Raw genomic sequence first — 21845 nt, 5'->3', positions numbered from 1 at the left:
CCAGGACGCCCAGAGCTGAGGGCCAGAGACACAGACACAGGAGCAGCTCACGCTACTCCAGGACGCCCAGAGCTGAGGGCCAGAGACAGACGCAGGAGCAACTCAACAAAACTCCAGGACGCCCAGAGCTGAGGGCCAGCTGAGCTGGCCTAGACACTAAACCCGAGAAACAGACGCAGGAGCAATTCATGCCACCCAGTCAGGGGAAGAATCCAGAAAGGCGCCCACAGAACTCAAGGAGGCCAGAAGAGCGTGTGCAGAGTGTGAAGACCTTGGCAATGGCCCCAGCGTGCCCGCGGGGTCTCGACCCTGGACTGAGGTGGTGCCCTGCCCACGCAGGAGGGCCCTCAAGAGCCTGTGGCTCCGCACTGAGGAGGGCAGGGACCCCCAGGATGCAGGGTCTGGACGAAGCAGCACAGCCATGTGCCACCCTCCCCTCTGTGATAGGAGACTTGGGGTTCACGTGTTCTGTGGGGGGATTGGGGGCTCACGTGTGCCTCCCTCCCCTCTGTGATAGGAGACTTGGGGTTCACGTGTGCCTCCCTCCCCTCTGTGGGGGATCTGGGACTCATGTGTGCCTCCCTCCCTTCTGTGGGGGGATTGGGGGCTCACGTGTGCCTCTCTCCCCTCTGTGGGGTGATCTGGGACTCATGTGTGCCTCCCTCCCCTCTGTGGGGGATTTGGGGCTCACGTGCCTCCCTCCCCTGGGGGGGATTTGGGACTCACATGTGCCTCCCTCCCCTGTCGGGGGATTTGGGACTCACATGTGCCTCCCTTCCCTCTGCGGGGGATTTGGGGCTCACGTGCCTCCCTCCCCTGGGGGGGATTTGGAGCTCACGTGTGCCTCCCTCCCCTCTGCGGGGGATCTGGCGCTCACGTTTGCCTCCCTCACCTCTGTGATGGGAGACTTGGGGTTCACGTTGCGCGCGGCCGCGATCTCCTGCAGCTGGTGCACTACCTCAGCGATGGACAGCCGCTCCTCCGGGTTCACCTGCAGCATGGCGCCTGCGGCAGAAGCACAGCGCGCTCGGCCCCACGGTTCCCCAGACGGGTCGGCACCCCCTGCCCTGGCAGAGGTCACAGACCACCAGAGGCCACTCCCTCTACACACATCAGTGACGTCAGAAGCAAGGAGGGAGCGGCAAAGGGAAGAACAAAAACCAAACAAAATGATCAAAAACCACCACTCAGAGCACCGCAATTTCACCGGCGGGGCGGGCGGCAGGGGAGCTGTGGGGAAACCACCCGCAGGGACATTGTCAAAACCACAGTGACGGGCGGGAGTGGGGCCGGGGAAGCAGTGCCCCAGGCTGCGCGGGGTCTCCAGAACCACGCAGGGCCTGTGCTCCAGGGTCCTGCCCCAAGCACGCACCCCAGCGGGACTTACGGATGAGGCTGTGGAAGACCGTGTACTGCGTGTCGTGCGGGGGAATCGAGTACTTCCCATTGACTATTCGAAGTTTCGCTCCATCCTCAAAAGGGTGCTGCCGGAAGCACAGCAGGTACAAGATGCAGCCCAGGGCCTGCGGGGAGAGCACGGGTGACGCCCCGGCCTGAGGGGAGTGCAGGGGTGACGCCCACGCCCATGGAGAGTGCAGCGATAACACCTGGGCCTGCGGGGAGTGCAGGGGTGACGTCGGGGCTATGGGGAGAACAGGGGTGATACCTGGGCCCGCAGGGAACGCAAGGGTGACATTGGGGCCATAGGTAGCGCAGGGGTGACACCTGGGCCTGCAGGGAGTGCAGGGGTGACGCTGGGGCCATGGGGAGAGCAGGGGTGACACCTGGGAACTCGGGGAGTGCAGGGGTGACGTTGGGGCCATGGGGAGAGCACGGGTGACACCTGGGAACTCAGGGAGTGCAGGGGTGACGCCTGGGCCCATGGGGAGAGCAGGGGTGACCCCCGGGAACTCAGGGAGTGCAGGGGTGACATCGGGACCCACGGGGAGCACAGGGCTAATGCCTGGGAACTTGGGGAGTACAGGGGTGACACCGGGGCCCATGGGGAGTGCAGGGGTGATGCCTGGGAACTCGGGGAGTTGCAGGGGTGACACTGGGGCCGGCAGGGAACGCAGGGGTGACGTTGGGGCCGTGGGGAGTGCCGGGTGATGCCTGGGTCTGCGGGGAGAGCAGGGGTGACGCCCGGGCCCACGGGGACAAGGGTGTGGGAAGAGCACCGCAGACATGGAGACTGGCTGAGGGTGGCCCCTTCCTTGGGATCCTGGGAGTACAGTCCATGGTGACACAAACATCTCTTGACTGTGTGGAGCTGGCAGCGCTTCCCACGGCACGGGGAGGCCTGGATGCTCCACCTTTATTCACCACAAAGAACTGTCCAGGTGACAGTGTTAAGCGGACTCCAGGTTCTCAAGATTAAAAGGTTCCATTCAGGCCGGGCGCGGTGGCTCACGCCTGTCATCCCAGCACTTTGGGAGGCCGAGGCAGGTGGATGACAAGGTCAGGAGTTAAAGACCAGCCTGGCCAACATGGTGAAATCCTGTCTTTACTAAAAATACAAAATTAGCCAGCCGTGGTGGTGGGCGCCTGTAATCCCAGCTACTCAGGAGGCTAAGGCAGAGAATCGTTTGAACCCGGGAGGCGGAGGTTGCAGTGAGCCAAGATCGTGCCACTGCACTCCAGCCTGGCAACAGAACGAGACTCTGTCTCAAACAAACAAACCAACAAAAAGGTTCCTTTCAAAATTCAGGGGTTCCCACACTCCCTGAGGATCTATGGGCTGGTGGGACCAGCACAGACCCTGCTGTGTGCTACGCGAGGGGCAGGTGCCTGTCCTGTCCTTGGCAACAGCAGAGCCCCACCTTTCAGACCTGACCCCACACAGAGTGTAGGGCACGGGGCAGAAGCTGCAGGAAGCAGCCTCCTCAGTCCGCTCAGGATTTTCCCAGAACTGGCCTCGAATAATCAGCGACTTCTCATCAGTCACCCAGTTACGTGAGCCCGGAGGAGGGACTGGAGATGACTTCAGCATCAGGATCTTATCCAGTCAAGAATAAGAGCTCACACCGGGACCCCAGGCTGGGCAAGAGCCGGCCAGGAGCGTCCTCGTGCGGGATGTGCAGACGGCCAGTCACTGGGGTGGGCCGAGAACACAGGCAAGGACCACGTACACGGTCCCATCCTTCCACACTCCTCAAGGGACACAGGGACTCGGCCTGCGGCCCCACGGGCTGTCTGTGCAGCCCATGTGCTGCGGCGGATGGCATGACTGTCCCGGTCCTTAGGCAGATACACTATGGAGGGCCAACTGCCGCATCTGGCGGCTGAATGACAGAGTGAGGGGATGTCAAAGGAACCACAAGGCAGGACGCCTTCCACACACGGTTACCCTCAGTCAACAGGGACATGGCCTTGGAGAGGTGCAGGGAAGAGGGAGGAGACACCACAGGAGACACGCAGGAGACACCACAGCCTTCAGGCTCAGTCCTCACTCTGGCCTGGTTCTGAGCTGGGGAGCTGAGCACACCAAGGCTGGGGTGTGGCAGGGATGCTCCTGGGTCAAGGCACTCAGGAACAGATGCACAAACAGGGCTGAGGGAAGCCTCAGGCGGACCCAGCCACGCAGGCTCTGGGCCGACCCAGCTGCACAGGACGCCCCCAACTGCTACTCGATTCATCCCCATTAAAAGAAGTCAAGGTTGGGTCGGTCGCGATGGCTCACACCTGTAATCCCAGCACTTTGGGAGGCTGAGGCAGGTGGACTGCTTGAGCTCAGGAGTTCGAGACCAGCCTGGGCAACATGGTGAGACCACACCTTCTACCAAAAATACGAAATAATAGCCGGGCATGGGTGCACCTGTGGTCCCAGCTACTCAGGAGGCTGAGGTGGGAGGATCCCTTGAGCCCAGGGGCCGGAGGTTGCAGTGAGCCTGAGCATAGGTCACACCACTGCACTCCAGCCTGGGCGACAGAGGAAGAGCCTGTCTCCAAAAACAAAAATAGTAGTAGTCATGGTGATCCTTAAGGAAAGGAAAAAGAAAAGGGGAGTGGAGGAGAAGAGGGGGCTGAGGAGGCAGGCCGGTTCGGAGTGGCAGGTGCCCAGCCCATGCTGCCTGGGGTTGAGTAGGGCGCACAGAGTCAGGCACTGCCACTGAGAGGCGCCGGACCTCACCCAGATATCCTGCTTCTCGCCGATCGGGAAGTTGGAATACAAGTCTATGATTTCTGGCGTTCTATACATTGGTGTCGTATTCCTCGTGATCTGAAAAAACACAAACATTTCAAAGGAAAAGTTGCACCCCACAAACAGTATTTTTTCTGTTGCATCACTTTCGTGCCGCTTTCCAAATGCACAGCAGACTGAGGAGCAGCCTGCCCCGCACACTGTGCCCCGGGATGACTGCAGGCCAGTCGGCCCCATGTACCAGCTCCTCTGTCATCTTCAGCCTCGGCGCGCTCCTTACGACGAGGACTGAGTCATTCACCTCCTGCAATCTCCTACGGCCTCCCGTGCTTCATGGCACGTCGGCACCAATGCACTGACCTGTTGCGCGCCGAATCCGCTTGCTGAGAAGGGTGTCTCACCTGGCACAAGGGCCCCGCTCCAGAGTGGCTGCACCCAGAGCAGCTTCTGTGACGCCCAGAGCCCCAGGGTACGCGAAAGGCTGTGGGAGGAGGAAGCTGCCCACCAAGTTCACCCCACTGGTTCGAGGTTAACAAGGGAGAGCCTCACAAACGTACGGAGGCACTTGTGAGAGTCAGAGGCTGGGGCCGCAGAGCTGTGAGGAGAGAGTGAATCTCCATGCACGGCAGACACACAAACTCCACCATCAGCTGCAGATTCGCAGGAGAGCAGTGGGCAAGTGGGCTCTGCAGTTATACAGCAGGACAGCCCATGGCCTTGGGCAGGCCACAGTTTCTTAAAGGGAACAGGAAAATGAGAGCTGATGGAAAGCAGGATAAAGCGCCCTCCACTGGAAGACCTGCTTTTCAGGAATGACCTCCCTGAGGCCGAACAGTCAGCTACAAATGCAAGACACAAGAGCAAGAAGGCCCAAGTCCAGAAAGCGCAAATAACTCCTACAGTTCCAAGACACAGGGCGAGAGCAGGCTACGCGTGGCAGGAGACGGCATCTATCTGCCCATCTCTGGAAAAAGGAACTTGGGAGGAGAGCCAAGGGTGTAAGGGGCTCAGAGGAAGGAGGGGCTGTGAGAAGGCACCCTGTGTTTTCAGCTCCACTTTTTGTTGCCTTCAACTGCTCTAAAAAATAAAGTCTGTTCAGGCCGGGCACAGTGGCTCACGCCTGTAACTCCAGCACTTTGGGAGGCCGAGGCGGGCGGATCGCGAGGTCAGGAGTTTGAGACCAGCCATGGCCAACACGGTGAAACCCCATCTCTACTAAAAATACAAAAAATTAGCCAGGCGTGGTGGCGGGTGCCTGTAGTCCCAGCTACTCCGGAGGCTGAGGCAGGGGAATCACTTGAACCCGGGAGGCGGAGGTTGCAGTGAGCCGAGATCACGCCACTGCACTCCAGCTTGGCGACAGAGCGAGACTCCATCTCAAAAAAAATTAAAAAGTAAAAAAAAAAGTCTGTTCATACAAATAGGCAGATAAGCCCAAACGCATTTCAAGTGAGTTGACAGAACCACTCCGGAGGAGGAAATGCACCCCAGCACTTCTACGGGGAGCCCTCAACAACCCATCCTGGGTCTCAAGTGCGGAGGGAAGGGCTATAGCAAGCCCTGGGCCTTGCAGGGTCTGCTTCCTCAGTGCCAGGGAAGGTGGCCCTGAGACTGTGGGCTGTGCAGATGCCGGCCAAGCCCTCACTGAGGAGGAACCGTGGCCTCATGGACATGCTAGAGCTGCAGGTGCCAGTGGCTCTGCCATGGAGACGGGTGTGTGCCGTGTGGGGCGTGAGCACCCACGTGTACTATGCATGGCACGTGAGCTCAGAGGGCCTGGGGGGCTGCCTGGCCGCCATGCTCAGATGCTCCCTGCCCCCACCATTCCTATTTTCTGTTCTGTGTTGTTTGTACACATTACATACACTTTTTATGCAGTGTAAGCTAGCTGTAGGAAAATGCAGAAACTGCAAATGAGCAGCTTGGGGAGCCTTTGGAATGGATGCCCCAGGGGCCCCACCAGCATCCTGGTCCCAGAGTCTGTGCCCCTGCAGTCCCTGCCCTCTGCCCATCCCAGGAAACCCCTTCCCAGCCACCAATGCTGAGGGCGGCTCTGCCGGTTCCCATCTCTTTTCGGTCTGAGTCTCCCTCAGGGGCATGTGGACCCACCCAGACTGCCACAGGATGCCAGCTGCTCACACTCAGAGGACGCGCCACTCACTCCCCTGCAGGGGTCTCGGGGACGGAGCCGTCCAGTCTCCCATGCACATATATTTCTAAGTGATTTTTTTTAAATTAGACATTTTGTGTTTTAAAGGGTAACAGAGTTCTGGGGATGGATGCTGGAACAACTCTGCAGGGGTTTCGGCCGCCGAGCCGCCCACTTACAGCGGCCACAATGATAAAGTACTGTTAGGCACATCTTACCGTGACCAAAAATCCAAGAAAAAAACAGCCCTACAATACTCAGGGGTGGGACTGGGAGGACGATGGAGGGGAAGTGCCACATTCCACATCTCGAGGGCGCGGCCGCTGACCCGGCCACGGAGGCCGGCCTGGGTGATGCTGCTCAGGTTCTGGCTCCAGGACGGCTGCACGTCCGCACTCAAAGCACCCCGGCGGGAAACAGCACTCAGCACTCAGGGCGCGGAACGCGGGAAGGGCCAGCTTCCCCCAGCACAGGCCGCGCTCAGCTCACCTCTTCCTCCACCAGGGCTCGCCTCTGGGCGCTCCAGCTGTAGTCCGGGTAGTGCGAGATGGTCGTGGCACTGCCAAAGTCACACAGCTTAATGGTCCCTTGATTACTAAGCAACAGGTTCTCAACCTGTAAAATTCCAGAAGACAGCCCATGAACTTGGCGTAGACAGAGACGGGACTTCAGGGAAAGCGCACGGGTATGAGACACAGCCAGGGCCCTTTGCAGACGGCGCTCGCCCAGGGCCGCGGCTGCAGCGCCTCACACCTGCGGACACAGCCAGCTCCGCACCGGCCAGCACGGGGGGCAGGGGCTGCTTCAGGCCCAGGCACAGGGGCTCTGGCGGGGGGTCCGGCCTGAGAAGCAGGCCCCGAGGGGTTGAGGGATTTCACAGGTCAGCAAAGAAGCCTTCCTCAAAGATGTCTTAAATAACTTCTGATCAAATGTAATATGTGTAATTCAGAAAAATAAAAAGCAGAAAATTAAGAACGACCCATAAATCAAAGAAAGATAACTCAATTAATAATGGGTTAATAAACAGGGCTGGGCACGGGGGCTCACGCCTGGAATCCCAGCACTGTGGGAGGCCGAGGCAGGCGGATCACCTGAGGTCAGGAGTTCAAGATCAGCCTGGCCATCATGATGAAACCCTGTCTCTACTAAAAATACAAAAATTAGCCAGGCGTGGTGGTAGCCGCCTGTAGTCCCAGCTACTCGGGAGGCTGAGGCAGGAGAATAGCTTGAACCCGGGAGGCGGAGGCTGCAGTGAACCGAGATTGCGCCACTGCACTCCAGCCTGGGCGACAGAACGAGACTCCATCTCAAAAAAAAGTATACAGAGACACACAGAACCAGAAAGGGCCACACAGTTGTGAAGCCACATTACACCTCCTAGTGCGGCTCTGATAACAGGGCCCAGGAGCTCAGGCCCAACAGGGAGTCCAGCGAGTGCCACTGAGAAGCCACGGACGCCAGAGGCCGCACGTGCGACAAGGCGGCAACGCAGTGACTCAGCCCCACACGGCACACACCCGTCTTCACGGCAGAGCCATGGCAAACAGCTGCCAGCACCAGGCACCCACGTGGAACAAGAGGAGAAGGCCTCATCCCACAGCTCACATAACCAAGGAAGCCTCAGCCCCAACATCAGGGCAAACCACAGATCTTTCTGGAGACAGCCCAGAGGAGCTCCTTCTGAGACAGGGAAGGAGCGGCTTCTTCAACAAGACAGACAGCACAGACGTGGCGGGACGGCCAGCACGGGCATCCCCTCTGGAGGGTGAGAACAATGCCAGCACAGAGCTCCGGGAGGGCAGCGTGCCAGCCACAGACGGAAGGTGCTCGGCATGCACGCGGCCAGTCCGGGCTCCCACAGGCATCGAGGAGAAGGCAAGTCGGGGAAAAGGCAGGCACCTCCCCAGAGGAAGCCCAAGTTCTGACAAGCCAGCCTCGTCGACAGGAGAAAAATGCAAACCAAGGCCACGGGCACCCAGGACAGACTGAGGGAGCAGCACCCGCCATGCCCCGAGCTGGCAAAAGGCAGAGCCGTGGCATCCAAGAGTGCAAGGGGACGCCCAGGGTTAGATGCCGACGCTCTCTGACCACAGTGGCCTGCAGACCCCGGTCCTAGAGAGGACGCCTGCTCCGCGGACCAGCAAGCTGGACAGGCTGTCCACACGGTGCAGACAGGATAGCTCATCATAAACAAGGGAAAGAAACGGACAGGCACGCCACCCATGGCCGACCAGAGAAACCCAGCGAAGCCGAAGGCCACCACTGGTCCTCGAGGAGGTGCGGGCCACACTCGGACAGAGGCCTCTGAAGCACAGGGCTGAGCAAGAGAACCCGATGCAGAGCGTGGGGCCAGGCTCCACTCACAGGACGTCCAGAGGAGAAAAGATCATCTGCTCAGATGCAGACAGGGGGAGACGCAGCGGCACGCGGCCACTGAAGGCCCAGGAGCGCCCCGCCCCCTCGCGTGTGCCTGTTCCCATTCTACAGCCAACAGAGAAGAAGTTGTGTGCACAGCAGGACAAGGCACGGGGCAGGCGAGTGGGGCCGCGCGTGCTGCCTGCCCCTCCGCAAACAGCTGTGCAGACTCCTGCAGCGGAGGCCACAGGTGCACACCCGCAGGCTGCGGTGCTGGCCTGGGCTCCTGCCACGTCACCGTGGAGCAGCTGCAAAGACCAGGGCTGTCAAGTGCAGGCCTGGCTCACAAGCCCTGATTCTTCACGAACTTCAACCCTTCCGTTACTGTTTTCCTTAAAATACACACTCAAGCCTCGCTACACAACCCATCGCACTTCAACAACGCAAACCAGGAGGGTCTCGGTGCCGTGAGAAAACCTGCCACTCAGAGCCTCCTCAGGAAGAACCAGACAGCAAACAGCACCTTCCACGGGCAGGACCGGCCCCTCCTGGAGCCCTGCAGCCCCTTCCGTCACAACGGGGCCTCAGGCACGTGGGTTTCTGGAAACCAGGGGTCTTGCTTGCAACCTTGAAGAAGCTTCCCTGGAAATCAACCCTGTGAGCTGGGCAGAATGTACTTTCAGAAAAGGAAAATACAAGGAAAGAAGAAACAGAAGGAAGAGAGGGAGGGAGGAAAGGAAGGAGCAGGAGCAAAAGGGCCTGGGGCTCAGGAGAAGGCTCCACGGCAGCGCCCACAGGCATCTGCCCAGCCGGCCACCTTACACCCTGACATTCTAGGCCCTCTGAGTTCAGGGGATAAACGACAAAGGCCACCCTTACCCATATTCAAAATCTACGTGAAGACACCTGTGCTACAAAGTATGGGCGTACAGCCAAGTAGAGAAAAGGCCCTAACCAGAGAAACGCAGAGGGAAGCTGTCTGCCGCAGCCTTGGCCCCAGGTGGGCTGAGGCAGAATGAGCCTGTGTAGGAAGAACAGCTCGGTCTGGGTGCCCGCGGCTTGGGCACCCCCACCCAGGGCACACGGGGAAACCTGGGGGGCTCCAGGGCCTCCTAGGTACCCACGAGCGGATGCTGGAGAGGAAGTGGGCCCAGGTGGCCGCATGGGCAGACACGAGCCAATGCACTGGGTGCAGGGCCAGGTAGACACAAGGACACAGCTCCCACCTCAGGTCACACAAGGTCAATTCCAGGTGGACGAAACCTCCAGACACATGCCAGGTGGATTTTAGCCCCTGGAGGAGCAGCTGGGGTGGGTGCTGGGAGCAGGACCTGAAACAGCGCCGTGCTCCACAAGGGACGCCACGAGGCTGGGGCCTCAATGGTCTCCTCATCCCCTCGGCCGGAGCAGCGGTGGGGAGCCAAGGTCAGCACAGGGTGTCCTCCACAAGCCGTGTCCAGAGGCGCCGCTCCAGATTAGGGAGGTCTGAGAGAAGCCACACTTTGGGAAAACCAGGGCTGAGAATAAGAGGGCAAGAAACAAGGCTCGGTTCCTCCCACCTCACTGCAGATAATGGTGTCGAAACCACATAGAAAATGTCCTGGCCGGGTGTGGCAGCTCACGCCTGTAATCCCAGCACTGCGGGAGGCCAAGACAGGAGGATCATCTGAAGCCAGGAGTTCAATACCAGCCTGGGAAACACGGTGAAACCCTGTCTTTACTAAAAATACAAAATTAGCCAGGCATGGTGGCAGGTGCCTGTAATCCCAGCTACCCAGGAGGCTGAGGCAGGAGAATCGCTGGAACCCGGGAGGCAGAGGCTGCAGTGAACTGAGATCGCGCCACTGCACACCGGCCTGGGCGACAGAGCAAGACTCCGCCTAAGAAAACAAAACAGAAATGTCCTCACGTCCCCAGAGATATGGACAAAAGCATCAGGGAGTGATGAGGCTTTAAAACTGTTCAGCAGGCTGGGCGCGGTGGCTCACGCCTGGAATCCCAGCACTTTCAGAGGCTGAGGCAGGTGGATCACTTGAGCTCAGGAGTTCCAGACCAGCTTGGGCAACATGGCGAAACCCCACCTCTACTGAAAATACAAAAACTAGGCAGGCGTGGTGTGCGCCTGTGGTCCCAGCTACTCAGGAGGCTGAGGTGGGAGATCACCCGGGCCCAGCTGGTCAAGGCAACAGTGAACCCTGTTAGTGCCGCTGCACTCCAGCCTGGGCTGTAGAGCCAGACTCTGACCCAAAAAAAAAAAAAAATTCCCCAAAAGACCTCTTCAGCAAAAGCAACTGCTTCAGCAAGGAAGACGGAGCCACCACGGGCAGGCCGGGAGCCACCACGGGCAGGCCGGGCACAAGCTCCATGGATACGGGAGAAGCCTCACAAGGTCCTGCGTTTTTTAGAAAACACTGCACGAGTGAAAACTGGGCCACAAACAAGAAGATGCCGGCAGCACAGGCAACATTTAGCAGATTTTGAGAACACACAAGCTGCTCCAATGAACCAAACACACAAGCCAGTGGAAAAAATTCTAAAAAGGCAAGAAATAAAACAAAGTTTACTGAAGAACAAGACCTGAATGACTATAACACACATTCAACTTCATTAATATCAGGAAAACACAAAATCACAACCCATCAGACTATACTCCCCCAGCAGGCCAGCCAAAATCAACACAGGCAGCTCAGGGCACGGACGGCCCACAGGGTGGGAGTGTCCTCTGTGGAGCTGTGGGAAGCAGCCACGTTACACGGAAACCACACAGTGCCAGCGGCAGCATGGAGCGCAGGCCCGGCCCCAGCCCAGAAGCACCTGTGTGGCGGTGTGGTGGGCAGGAACAGAGTGTGGGCCCAGCCCCAGCCCAGAAGCACCAGTGTGGTGGTGGCGTGGTAGCCAGGGCGGCCCTGTTACATGCAGCCGGTGGCTCATGCCCGAATCACAGCAACCCCGGGATGCCACGCCTCAGAGAAACCCATGATGATAGCAGAGATGGGCAGGGGAGTCTGCCCATGAACAGAATGGGAGGTGCAGTGGGTGGACAGTCAGGAAGTGCTAAGAGCTCCCCTCACGCTGAGCAGGTAAGGGGTCCAGACCCCCATCCCAGCGCCTGTGACAGGGCCAAAGAGAGGAGCGCCGGGCTTCCTCCTGGCTCCAATAGGCCAAACCAGGGAGGGACTGCGGAGTGCAGGACTGCCCAGGGGCCGAGGAAGGGGCGCAGGGTGAGCACGAGTTGGGGGCCTGGGCCAACACCACTGGGGGGCTGAGGAAGGAGCGTGGGGTGAGCAGGAATGGGGGGCCTGAACTGACACCACTGGGGGACTGAGGAAGGAGCGTGGGGTGAGCAGGAATGGGGGGCCTGAACTGACACCACTGGGGGACTGAGGAAGGAGCGTGGGGTGAGCAGGAATGGGGGGCCTGAACTGACACCACTGGGGGACTGAGGAAGGAGCGTGGGGTGAGCAGGAATGGGGGGCCTGAACTGACACCACTGGGGGACTGAGGAAGGAGCGTGGGGTGAGCAGGAATGGGGGGCCTGAACTGACACCACTGGGGGACTGAGGAAGGAGCGTGGGGTGAGCAGGAATGGGGGGCCTGAACTGACACCACTGGGGGACTGAGGAAGGAGCGTGGGGTGAGCAGGAATGGGGGGCCTGAACTGACACCACTGGGGGACTGAGGAAGGAGCGTGGGGTGAGCAGGAATGGGGGGCCTGAACTGACACCACTGGGGGACTGAGGAAGGAGCGTGGGGTGAGCAGGAATGGGGGGCCTGAACTGACACCACTGGGGGACTGAGGAAGGAGTGTGGGGTGAGCAGGAATGGGGGGCCTGAACCGACACCACTGGGGGACTGAGGAAGGAGCGTGGGGTGAGCAGGAATGGGGGGCCTGAACCGACACCACTGGGGGACTGAGGAAGGAGCGTGGGGTGAGCAGGAATGGGGGGCCTGAACCGACACCACTGGGGGACTGAGGAAGGAGCGTGGGGTGAGCAGGAATGGGGGGCCTGAACCGACACCACTGGGGGACTGAGGAAGGAGCGTGGGGTGAGCAGGAATGGGGGGCCTGAACCGACACCACTGGGGGACTGAGGAAGGAGCGTGGGGTGAGCAGGAATGGGGGGCCTGAACCGACACCACTGGGGGACTGAGGAAGGAGCGTGGGGTGAGCAGGAATGGGGGGCCTGAACCGACACCACTGGGGGACTGAGGAAGGAGTGTGGGGTGAGCAGGAATGGGGGGCCTGAACCGACACCACTGGGGGACTGAGGAAGGAGTGTGTGGGGTGAGCAGGAATGGGGGGCCTGAACCGACACCACTGGGGGGCTGAGGAAGGAGCGTGGGGTGAGCAGGAATGGGGGGCCTGAACCGACACCACTGGGGGGCTGAGGAAGGAGCGTGGGGTGAGCAGGAATGGGGGGCCTGAACCGACACCACTGGGGGACTGAGGAAGGAGCGTGGGGTGAGCAGGAATGGGGGGCCTGAACCGACACCACTGGGGGACTGAGGAAGGAGTGTGTGGGGGTGAGCAGGAATGGGGGTCCTGAACTGACACCACTGGGGGACTGAGGAAGGAGCGTGGGGGGGTGAGCAGGAATGGGGGGCCTGAACCGACACCACTGGGGGACTGAGGAAGGAGTGTGGGGTGAGCAGGAATGGGGGGCCTGAACTGACACCACTGGGGGACTGAGGAAGGAGCGTGGGGTGAGCAGGAATGGGGGGCCTGAACCGACACCACTGGGGGACTGAGGAAGGAGTGTGGGGTGAGCAGGAATGGGGGGCCTGAACTGACACCACTGGGGGACTGAGGAAGGAGTGTGGGGTGAGCAGGAATGGGGGGCCTGAACTGACACCACTGGGGGACTGAGGAAGGAGTGTGGGGTGAGCAGGAATGGGGGGCCTGAACTGACACCACTGGCGGGCACCCTTGTCCGCAGCTCCCCACGGAGAACGGAGTGAGCAAGCGCCCAGCATGGGGACCTGGAATTCCAGACGGAAGCTCCAGGCTGTGAGCACCCCCGGCTGCGAGTGAAGGCCCCCAGCACAGAGGTGGGGCCATCCCCTCTGTCAGCAAAGGCCTGTGAGACAGACGGTAATTTTCTTCAGGGCTGGAAAGGCGACGTTTCTGGAAGATCCGCTTCCGCCGTTGAGAGGCTCACACACATCTTCTAGGTGAGATGGTGCAGCCTCACCTGCTCTCACCCTCGCATCCTAACCAAGCGGGACCCCCCAGAGGCTGTGAGCCGCGTGTGGAGGGAGCCGCTACCTTGAGGTCCCTGTGGATGATAGGCGGCTTCTGCCGGTGCATGTGCTGCACGGCACGGCACGTCTGGTAGAAGATCTTCAGAACCGTGTCGCACGACAGGGGACCTCGAGACTCCATTTTCTTCAAAAATTCCACCAGCTGCCCTAAAAGAGAATGAAACTCACATGGAGGCAGGAGAACAGGGTCTGGAGGCAGGGAACCTAACGCTGTTTCACTTAGACTTCCCAGAACTAAATGGAAAGGAAAACTCTAACTTTCCACGTCTGAGTAACAAAAGGACCAGAGGTGACTCCCTTTGACCTTTTCTGCCTGGCAGATGGGAAATTGCCTGACTGCAGGTCTCTTTGTTTTCAACTTTGTAACTTCAACCTTGCCTCCAATCTGATTCCTAATCAATTATGTTTGCACAGGAGTGTGACCTTCTGGTTGGCTGCTTTCTGCAACCATTAGGCTGATGGCAGGTTACCACTTCGTTTACATGAGGTGAGCACGAAGTGGCCAGTGGGAAACCTCTGGGGGTATTTGGACCCGAGAAAATTCTGCATCCAGGCCCTTGAGCCGCTGCTTGGGCCACCCCCACGCTGTTGGGTGTACTTTCGTTTTCAATAAATCCCTGCTAACGTTCTTTTGTTGCTTCATTCTTTGTTTTGCCGGACGTTTCATTCAATTTGTTCAAAACGCCAAGAACCTGGACAACTTGCAGTCACCACCCTCTCCTGTTAACATCACCATGGAGCTATCAGTGCTCTGCCTCCCTGGCCCCAGGCCACGCTACGGACTCTGCCACGCCAGGCCACACTACAGACTCCACCATGCCCCAGGCCACGCTACAGACTCCACCATGCTGGGCCACGCTACGGACTCCGCCATGCCCCAGGCCACACTACAGACTCCACCACCCCCAGGCCACGCTACGGACTCCGCCATGCTGGGCCATGCTACAGACTCCACCATGCCCCAGGCCATGCTACGGACTCTGCCACGCCGGGCCACGCTACGGACTCCGCCACCCCCCAGGCCACATTACAGACTCCGCCACCCCCCAGGCCACGTTGCGGACTGTGCCATGCTGGGCCACGTTACAGACTGCGCCACACTGGGCCACATAGCCTTTTCCAGCCACAGCCCCAGTCGAGCTCACCCTGAGTGCCGCTCCCACCTTTCCTTCAGCTGCTGCAGAAAGGCTGTGGGTATGAGGATGCCCACCACAGCCCGGTGCGGGACCACCACCCAGCGGCACGGTGGGCCCAGAGCAGCCCCACAGTCAAGTCACAGAGCAGAGCCCAGGGGACAAGACGCCCAAGAGCCACCGAAGCACCAACCACATTGGCGTCCCAGCAGCTGAGCCTGTGAGCCGTGAACGTGAGAACCACATGGGTGTCCCGGCAGCCGAGTCTGCGAGCCGTGAACGTGAGAACCACATGGGTGTCCCGGCAGCCGAGTCTGCGAGCCATTAACATGAGAACTACATCTGCGTCCTGGCAACCGAGCCAGGTGTGTCATTAACATGGACACAGAGAGAGATGAGTACAAATACACAAGTGCTCAAACCTCTAAGTGAACACTCAGTGTCCTCAGATGACAAATGATCATTCTCACATTCACACAGTCTCAATGCCTGCACGTGGCCCACACCCCAGGGAGCCTGTCCTGCCGTGGCTGGCACCTTCCAGGTACCCCTGCCCTGGCCCAACCAGGAAACCAGGGGTGAGGAGCCGGGATGCATGCAGGGCTGAGGACCTGCTGGGGACCAGCGCATTCACACTACCAGTCACCCCAGCACCCCACGCGGCCCCCACAGACACGCAGACCCAACCCATCCTGCTCCTCCCCTGATCTTACCCTGGGTCTTGCCCATCTCAGTTGGCCACAGCCCACGTGTGGCATCACCCTGGAACCTCTGCATCCTGTGCTCCATCTCTTCAGCCCCAAGCTCCTGCCTCTGCTCTCTACCCTCTCCTCATCCCACTCCACGCCCCGAAGGCCACCACCCAAGCGGCCCCAGAGCCAAGGCCAGCACCACCACCCACGGAACCCGCACCCAGGGTCTCCCCCACGCTGCCAGAGCTTGTGTCCCCAGCCACACCGGCCTCCCTTCCTCCCGGCCTCAGGACCCCTCGCACGCTGCTTCTGCGGCCAGGATGCCTCCCAGACGGCCCCTTCCGCTCACCTCCCAGGGAACCAACTCTGCCCAAACCACCGAAACGTGCACCCTTCTCCTGGGACTCATTCTCCCCCTGGCTCTTTGAGCCACCCAGCGATCGGGCGTAGGCATGGATCAGCTGTGTCTGGCGAGTCACTGAGCCCCTGGTGCCTGCACACAGCAGAGCGTGCAGCCAACTCAATTCCACTGACAACGAAGACATGGCATGAGAGCAGGCTGGGACCCGCCACAGCTCAGGCTAGGCCACGCTGGAATCAACTCACACACCGGACCCGCCTGCGTGCCCCCAGCACAGCCCAGCACTGCCCCCGCCTGCCGCGGAGTCTCCAGGCACCCAGCTGAGGGGCCCCCCAACTCCCCCAGCTCTGCCAGCCCTGGCCCTCAACCCCAGGTGAAAGCCCTCCCAGCCCTTTGTGCCGACACTCAGAGAAACAGGGGGGCTCTCAAGAAAAATGAGGGGCACTCACAGGAGGAACAGGGTGCTTAGAAAGAGAGGAACAGACCCGGGAGAGGCGAGGCCAGGCCGGGGAGTCAGAACGGGGTGGCTTGCCTTCTACGCTGGCTCCAACATCATGGATGGGCGAGTCCGTGTCCGCGGTAACCGGCCTCCCTGTTCAGTGCCTCATTCTCAGTGAGAATAAATGGGGTTTTCAAAACTAAAAATTCTGTATGTGGCTGAGTGGGGAACGGCTACGTGGCTGTTCCCAGAGAGGGCGCTGGAGGGGCTGCCTCATGCGAGGGGCCGGGCACATCCCCAGAGTCCGACCTCCAGGCCTCCAGCGAGCCCTGTACCTGCAGCTGCACGGGGAAGCCCACGTCCCTCCCACTTCTCAGAGATGCCGCGGCTCTCACCTGGCACAGCTGTGCCATCCACAGAGCCCTGCAGCTCTCCAGCCGCACACGCTGCTCCAGACAGGCAGTCCTTGGGAGTGTGCCGGCAGGGTGCGCAGGTGTTAGTTTGCCTCATGTATTTATGACTCGAGGGGCTGGGCCCGACCCCTCTCCTTCCCACTACCCCACGCAGGAGCAGCACTGAGCCGCTGGCTCCGGCCCCACCCCCGCCACTCCCTTACGCACACTATCCTGGGAACACACTGGATACCAAGCAGCTTCAGTTCTCACACATGTCCTGCTCAAGCTTTCCAAAGCCGGGATGTCTAGAGCCAAGATTTACCCCTTGCAAAGGCTTTCTGCTCTCCCAAATGATGAGCAAGGGATATAAACAGCAAAACATCCATCACTAGACCAACAGGAAGCCCCATCTGGCCTTTATTCAAGTTGCCCCAAGTATGCTGGGCAGAGGGTGGGGCAAGGCTCACAGCAGGCAGGCTGCAGCCCCAGGAAGAAGCCCACGGGCCTCGAACAGAAGACGCAGTGATGCATCCACACCAGGAAAACCAAGCAGCCTTCTGGATGGCACGAAGCGACCGCGCTGTGTGGAAAGACACCTGAGCAGGGCGCCCTCGCCAGCGATCTCAGCACCTCAGGAGGCCTCAGCGGGAGGATCACTTGAGCCCAGGAGTTCAAGACCAGCCTGGGCAACACAGTGAGACACCATCTCTACGAAAATACAAAACTTAGCCAGGCACAGTGGCCAACACCTGTAATCCCAGTGCTACAGGAGGTCAAGATGGGCGGATTGCTTGAGCTCACGCGTTCAAGACCAGCCTGGCAACATGGTGAGACTCTGTCTCTAAGAAAAATTTATTCTTTAAAATTAGCTGGGCATGGTGGTGCATGCCTATAGTCCCTGCTACTCCAGAGGCTAAGGCGGGAGGATCGCTTGAGCCCAGGAGTTTGAAGCTACAGTGAGCTATGAACCATTGCACTCCAGCTTGGGCAACAGAGCAAGACCCTGTCTCCAAAAAAAACATGCCTGATAATGGTAAATTTTTAAAAAGGAAAATTATATAAAGTAAAATCCCAGTTTTATAAGCACCCATACAACTCTGGGTTGTTGCTGGGTTTTTCTTTTTTTTGAGATGGAGTCTTGCTCTGTCACTCAGGCTGGAGTGCAGTGGCATGATCTTGGCTCACTGCAACCTCCGCCTCCCGGGTTCAAGCGACTCTCCTGCCTCAGCCTCCCGAGTAGCTGGGATTACAGGCAGCCGCTACCATGCCTGGCTAATTTTTGTATTTTTACAATACAAAAGAGACAGGGTTTCGCCATGCTGGTCAGGCTGGTCTCGAACTCCTGGACTCAAGTGATCCACCCACCTCAGCCTCCCAAAGTGCTGGGATTACAGGCGTGAGCCACCACGCCTGGCCTAACTCTGTGTTATTTGTATTTTGTCAGTGAGCACGTATTCTTTTATAATGAAAACTGACAACGAGTAACACCACGAGCGGGAGGCCCTATGGTGTGACGCGTGCGCCGGAGGAATCTGCATCCCGCCGGTTTCAGCACCTCCCAGCTCTGTGGGAGGCCCTGGAAGCACAGCCCAGGAGCTGGTGTCCAAGGCCAGGGACATCCAGAGAAAAAAGTGCCATGGACAACAGAGACTGACAGACAGACACCTCAACCGACCACACAAAGCAGCCTTGACGAGGCCTTGGTGTGCGCACAGGAAGGGCTGGGGGTGGTGTGTCAGGGACGGGGGAGACAGCCCAGCACGGACTGCCTGGATGCATGGGAGGGGCTGGGAGCGACATGTCAGGGGCGGGGGACACAGCCCAGCACAGACTGCATGTACACATGGGACGGGCTGGGAGCGACGTGTCAGGGACGGGGAGACAGCCCAGCATGGACTGCATGTACGCACGGGACGGGCTGGGAGCGACGTGTCAGGGGCGGGGGACACAGCCCAGCACAGACTGCATGTACGCACGGGAGGGGCTGGGAGTGACATGTCAGGGGCGGGGAGACAGCTCAGCATGGACTGCAAGGACGCACGGGAGGGGCTGGGAGCGGCGTGTCAGGGACGGGGGACACAGCCCAGCATGGACTGCATGTACGCACGGGAGGGGCTGGGAGTGACATGTCAGGGGCGGGGGACACAGCCCAGCATGGACTGCATGTACGCACGGGAGGGGCTGGGAGTGACGTGTCAGGGACCAGGGAGACAGGGATGGGGAAACAGGGACAGGAAGGACCCAGCACAGATGACACTGCACAGCCTCACCACATCGCGAGGATCTTCTCAGGCGCACAAACAGCGGTGGCCGTCATGGAATTTCTCTCAGGCTGTATAGGGTTATGAGACTTTCTGGTCTTGATGTCTGGGATTTTTTTTTAAATGGTTAGAAAGGAGAGAGGGAAAGCCGCCGTGGGACACGCTCAAGTCTGGGGAACCCCACGAGCAGGTAGTGGACAGTGGATGCCCCCTGTGCTGCCTTCAAATTTTCCCCAGGTTTGACGTTGCAGAACACAATGTTGAGAAACATGAGCGGCACATCCCCACAGTGTCAGCTGAGGAACTGAGGCTACCTGGCAGCATCTCCTCAGCCCTCAGGCGGCTCTGCCCGCCTCCCACCCCCGAGACTTCTCGGCCACGACAAGCACCCATTCGCCACCCACATCAGGACAACCCTGGCAACAGGCGCTGGAGGGCCGCAGAGGGGCCTGGGCCAGCTGCCAGGCGTGGCACCAAGGAAGGGCCAGGTGGGGCCTCCAGGCAGAGGAGCATGGGCAGAGCCAGGGGCCCGCAGGCAGTCAGGTCTCACCCAGCTCCGCCCAGGCACAGCTGCAGAGAGGAGACCCTGCCCGACAGGGCACTCACAGGTGCAGTCGATACGTCCAAGCAGCTCACACCCCACAGTCCACCCTCCCTCACTCAGGGCAGGGCAGCAGCTCACACCCCACAGTCCACCCTCCCTCACTCAGGGCAGGGCAGCAGCTCACACCCCACAGTCCACCCTCCCTCACTCAGGGCAGGGCAGCAGCTCACACCCCACAGTCCACCCTCCCTCACTCAGGGCAGGGCAGCAGCTCACAACCCACAGTCCACCCTCCCTCACTCAGGGCTACCCCAGCATAGCACAGGGACACCTTCCCTCGGCAGTACAGAGCCCCCCCGGCTACGCGCAGTCCTCTCTCAAGCTCAGGGCCCCCCAACTAAATGCAGGCCCCCCACAAAGCAAGGGTCCCCCACCCCGCTAAGCGCAGTCCCCCCTCCATTAAGCTCAGGGCCCCCTGACTAAATGCAAGCTCCCCACAAAAGGTCCCCCCGCCCCACTAAGTGCAGTCCCCGCTCCACTAAGCACAGGGCCCCTTCCACGAAGCTCAGGGCCCTGCTCAGTGCGGGGGCTCCCCCTCAGCTCAGAAACCCCTGCTCGCCCTCCATTTCTGGACACACGCCCCTCCTGCCGCCCCCTCCGCTAACCTGCTGCCTCATCCCTACCTGTCCCCTCAGGCCTGCGCCAGCCCGCACGCAGGAACAGCTCCTCCTGGCGGCTGGGCAGGGGCTGGCTTTGGACGACAGCTCTCAGGCGACTACAGGTGCCCTCTCCACAGGCTTCCCTCTGTGGGGTTCCCTGCCCGTCTCTCCTGCTGCTCCCAGCCTCTCCTGTCCCCACTCTCCCTGCCTGGGTGACAGACGCAGGGGAGCCGCCGGTGTCACTGCCCCTCAGTGGCCAGGCCGCAGCTCTCAGGCCTCCCCGAGTGCCCAGCTTCCCCTCGCCACCTGGCCCAGGAGCTCTGGAGGGCACCGGCACGAGGCAGGGGCTGGGGGTGGAGCCGCCCTCCCAGGCACAGGTCTTGATTCCCCTTTGCAGACACAGCCTGAAGCTCGGCAAGGCTAGGCCGGGTCTCAGGCCAGTCAGCGTGGGCTCCAGTGACACCAACACAACATCCCCCGCAGTCACTCACATAGCCCACTCGGCCCCTAGGACTCTCCGAAAGCACCACCCCAGTTCGCTGGCCCCTCTTCCTGTCCCGCCCAACGGACCACGAAGTCGTTCTGCCATCTTCCTGGGCTCCACCCTCATGAGGTCGGGCACCCAGAGGGACCTGGAGTTGTCCACCTCTGCAGCCTCTCCTCTCCTCGCCAAGACTCCAGAGCCCCTGACGAGGGCAGACAGCAGCACTCCTCCACCCCTGCTCAACACCACTCACGGAAGGCCACTGCGCTCCACCCCGCTGGGAACCCAGAGCCCTGAGAAGGACAGACACTCCTCCACCCTGCTCAACGCTGCTCACGGAAGGCCACCATGCTCCACCCCGTGCTGCCACTGGAGACGGGCAGGATGGGAGCCCGGCTCTCTGGCTGCCCGCAGCTCTGCGAGGAGACAACACAGGGGGCCCACCCAGATGGTGGGAGCTCACGGGGCGTCCGCGTGGGCCTCTCACAGAACTCCTGTCAGACAGCTGCCCGCGCTTCCCGCTAAGACCAACACAGCTTGAGAGAAGGTGCTGGGCATGTCTCACAGCTGTGTGGCCAGGTCAGGAGGCACCAGGCCGGCCTCCGCTGGGTTAGAAGCACCAAGGCAGCCTTCACAGGACGTTACCTTTACAGAGCTCTGTGAGCAGGAGGAACTCAGCCTGCCCCGTGTCCGACTCCTCTTTTCCTATGGATGCTGCAGAACAAAACTGTACGATGTTCGGGTGGCCGGAAAGCTTTTTCTGCAGTTGTCTTGTTAAAGGAGAATGTGCAGAACCATGTACACAGTTCCGTGTGCTTAAAAATAAATGTACACAATATTAAGACACTGAAGTCAGAATACTTGACTCGAACCCCCTTACAATTTTAGATGTCAGAGCGGAAGATGAGGGAGAGAGTGGTGGATGACCACAAGCATAAGAAAGGCAGACAGAGACAGGAGAAGCCGCAGG

General features: G+C 60.0%; 1 protein-coding gene across 1 annotated transcript in view; it reads right to left on the bottom strand.

Moving 5' to 3' along the window:
- Positions 1–21845, bottom strand: part of GAK (cyclin G associated kinase) — an 86050-nt gene that overhangs the window by 44363 nt on the left and 19842 nt on the right. Inside the window, exons 4-9 of the mRNA XM_050790721.1 lie at positions 21521–21635; positions 13912–14054; positions 6780–6905; positions 4130–4219; positions 1388–1523; positions 893–1005 (exon numbers count right to left, since the gene is read on the bottom strand). Coding sequence (XP_050646678.1) covers positions 893–1005; positions 1388–1523; positions 4130–4219; positions 6780–6905; positions 13912–14054; positions 21521–21635 — 723 coding nt within the window. The remainder of the gene's footprint in view (positions 1–892; positions 1006–1387; positions 1524–4129; positions 4220–6779; positions 6906–13911; positions 14055–21520; positions 21636–21845) is intronic.

This window comes from Macaca thibetana, chromosome 5 (assembly GCF_024542745.1).
Source record: "Macaca thibetana thibetana isolate TM-01 chromosome 5, ASM2454274v1, whole genome shotgun sequence".
In the NCBI taxonomy this organism is placed as follows: domain Eukaryota; kingdom Metazoa; phylum Chordata; class Mammalia; order Primates; family Cercopithecidae; genus Macaca; species Macaca thibetana.
The sequence above is the reverse complement of the archived record's forward strand: the minus strand, read 5'-3'. Positions and strand labels throughout refer to the sequence as shown.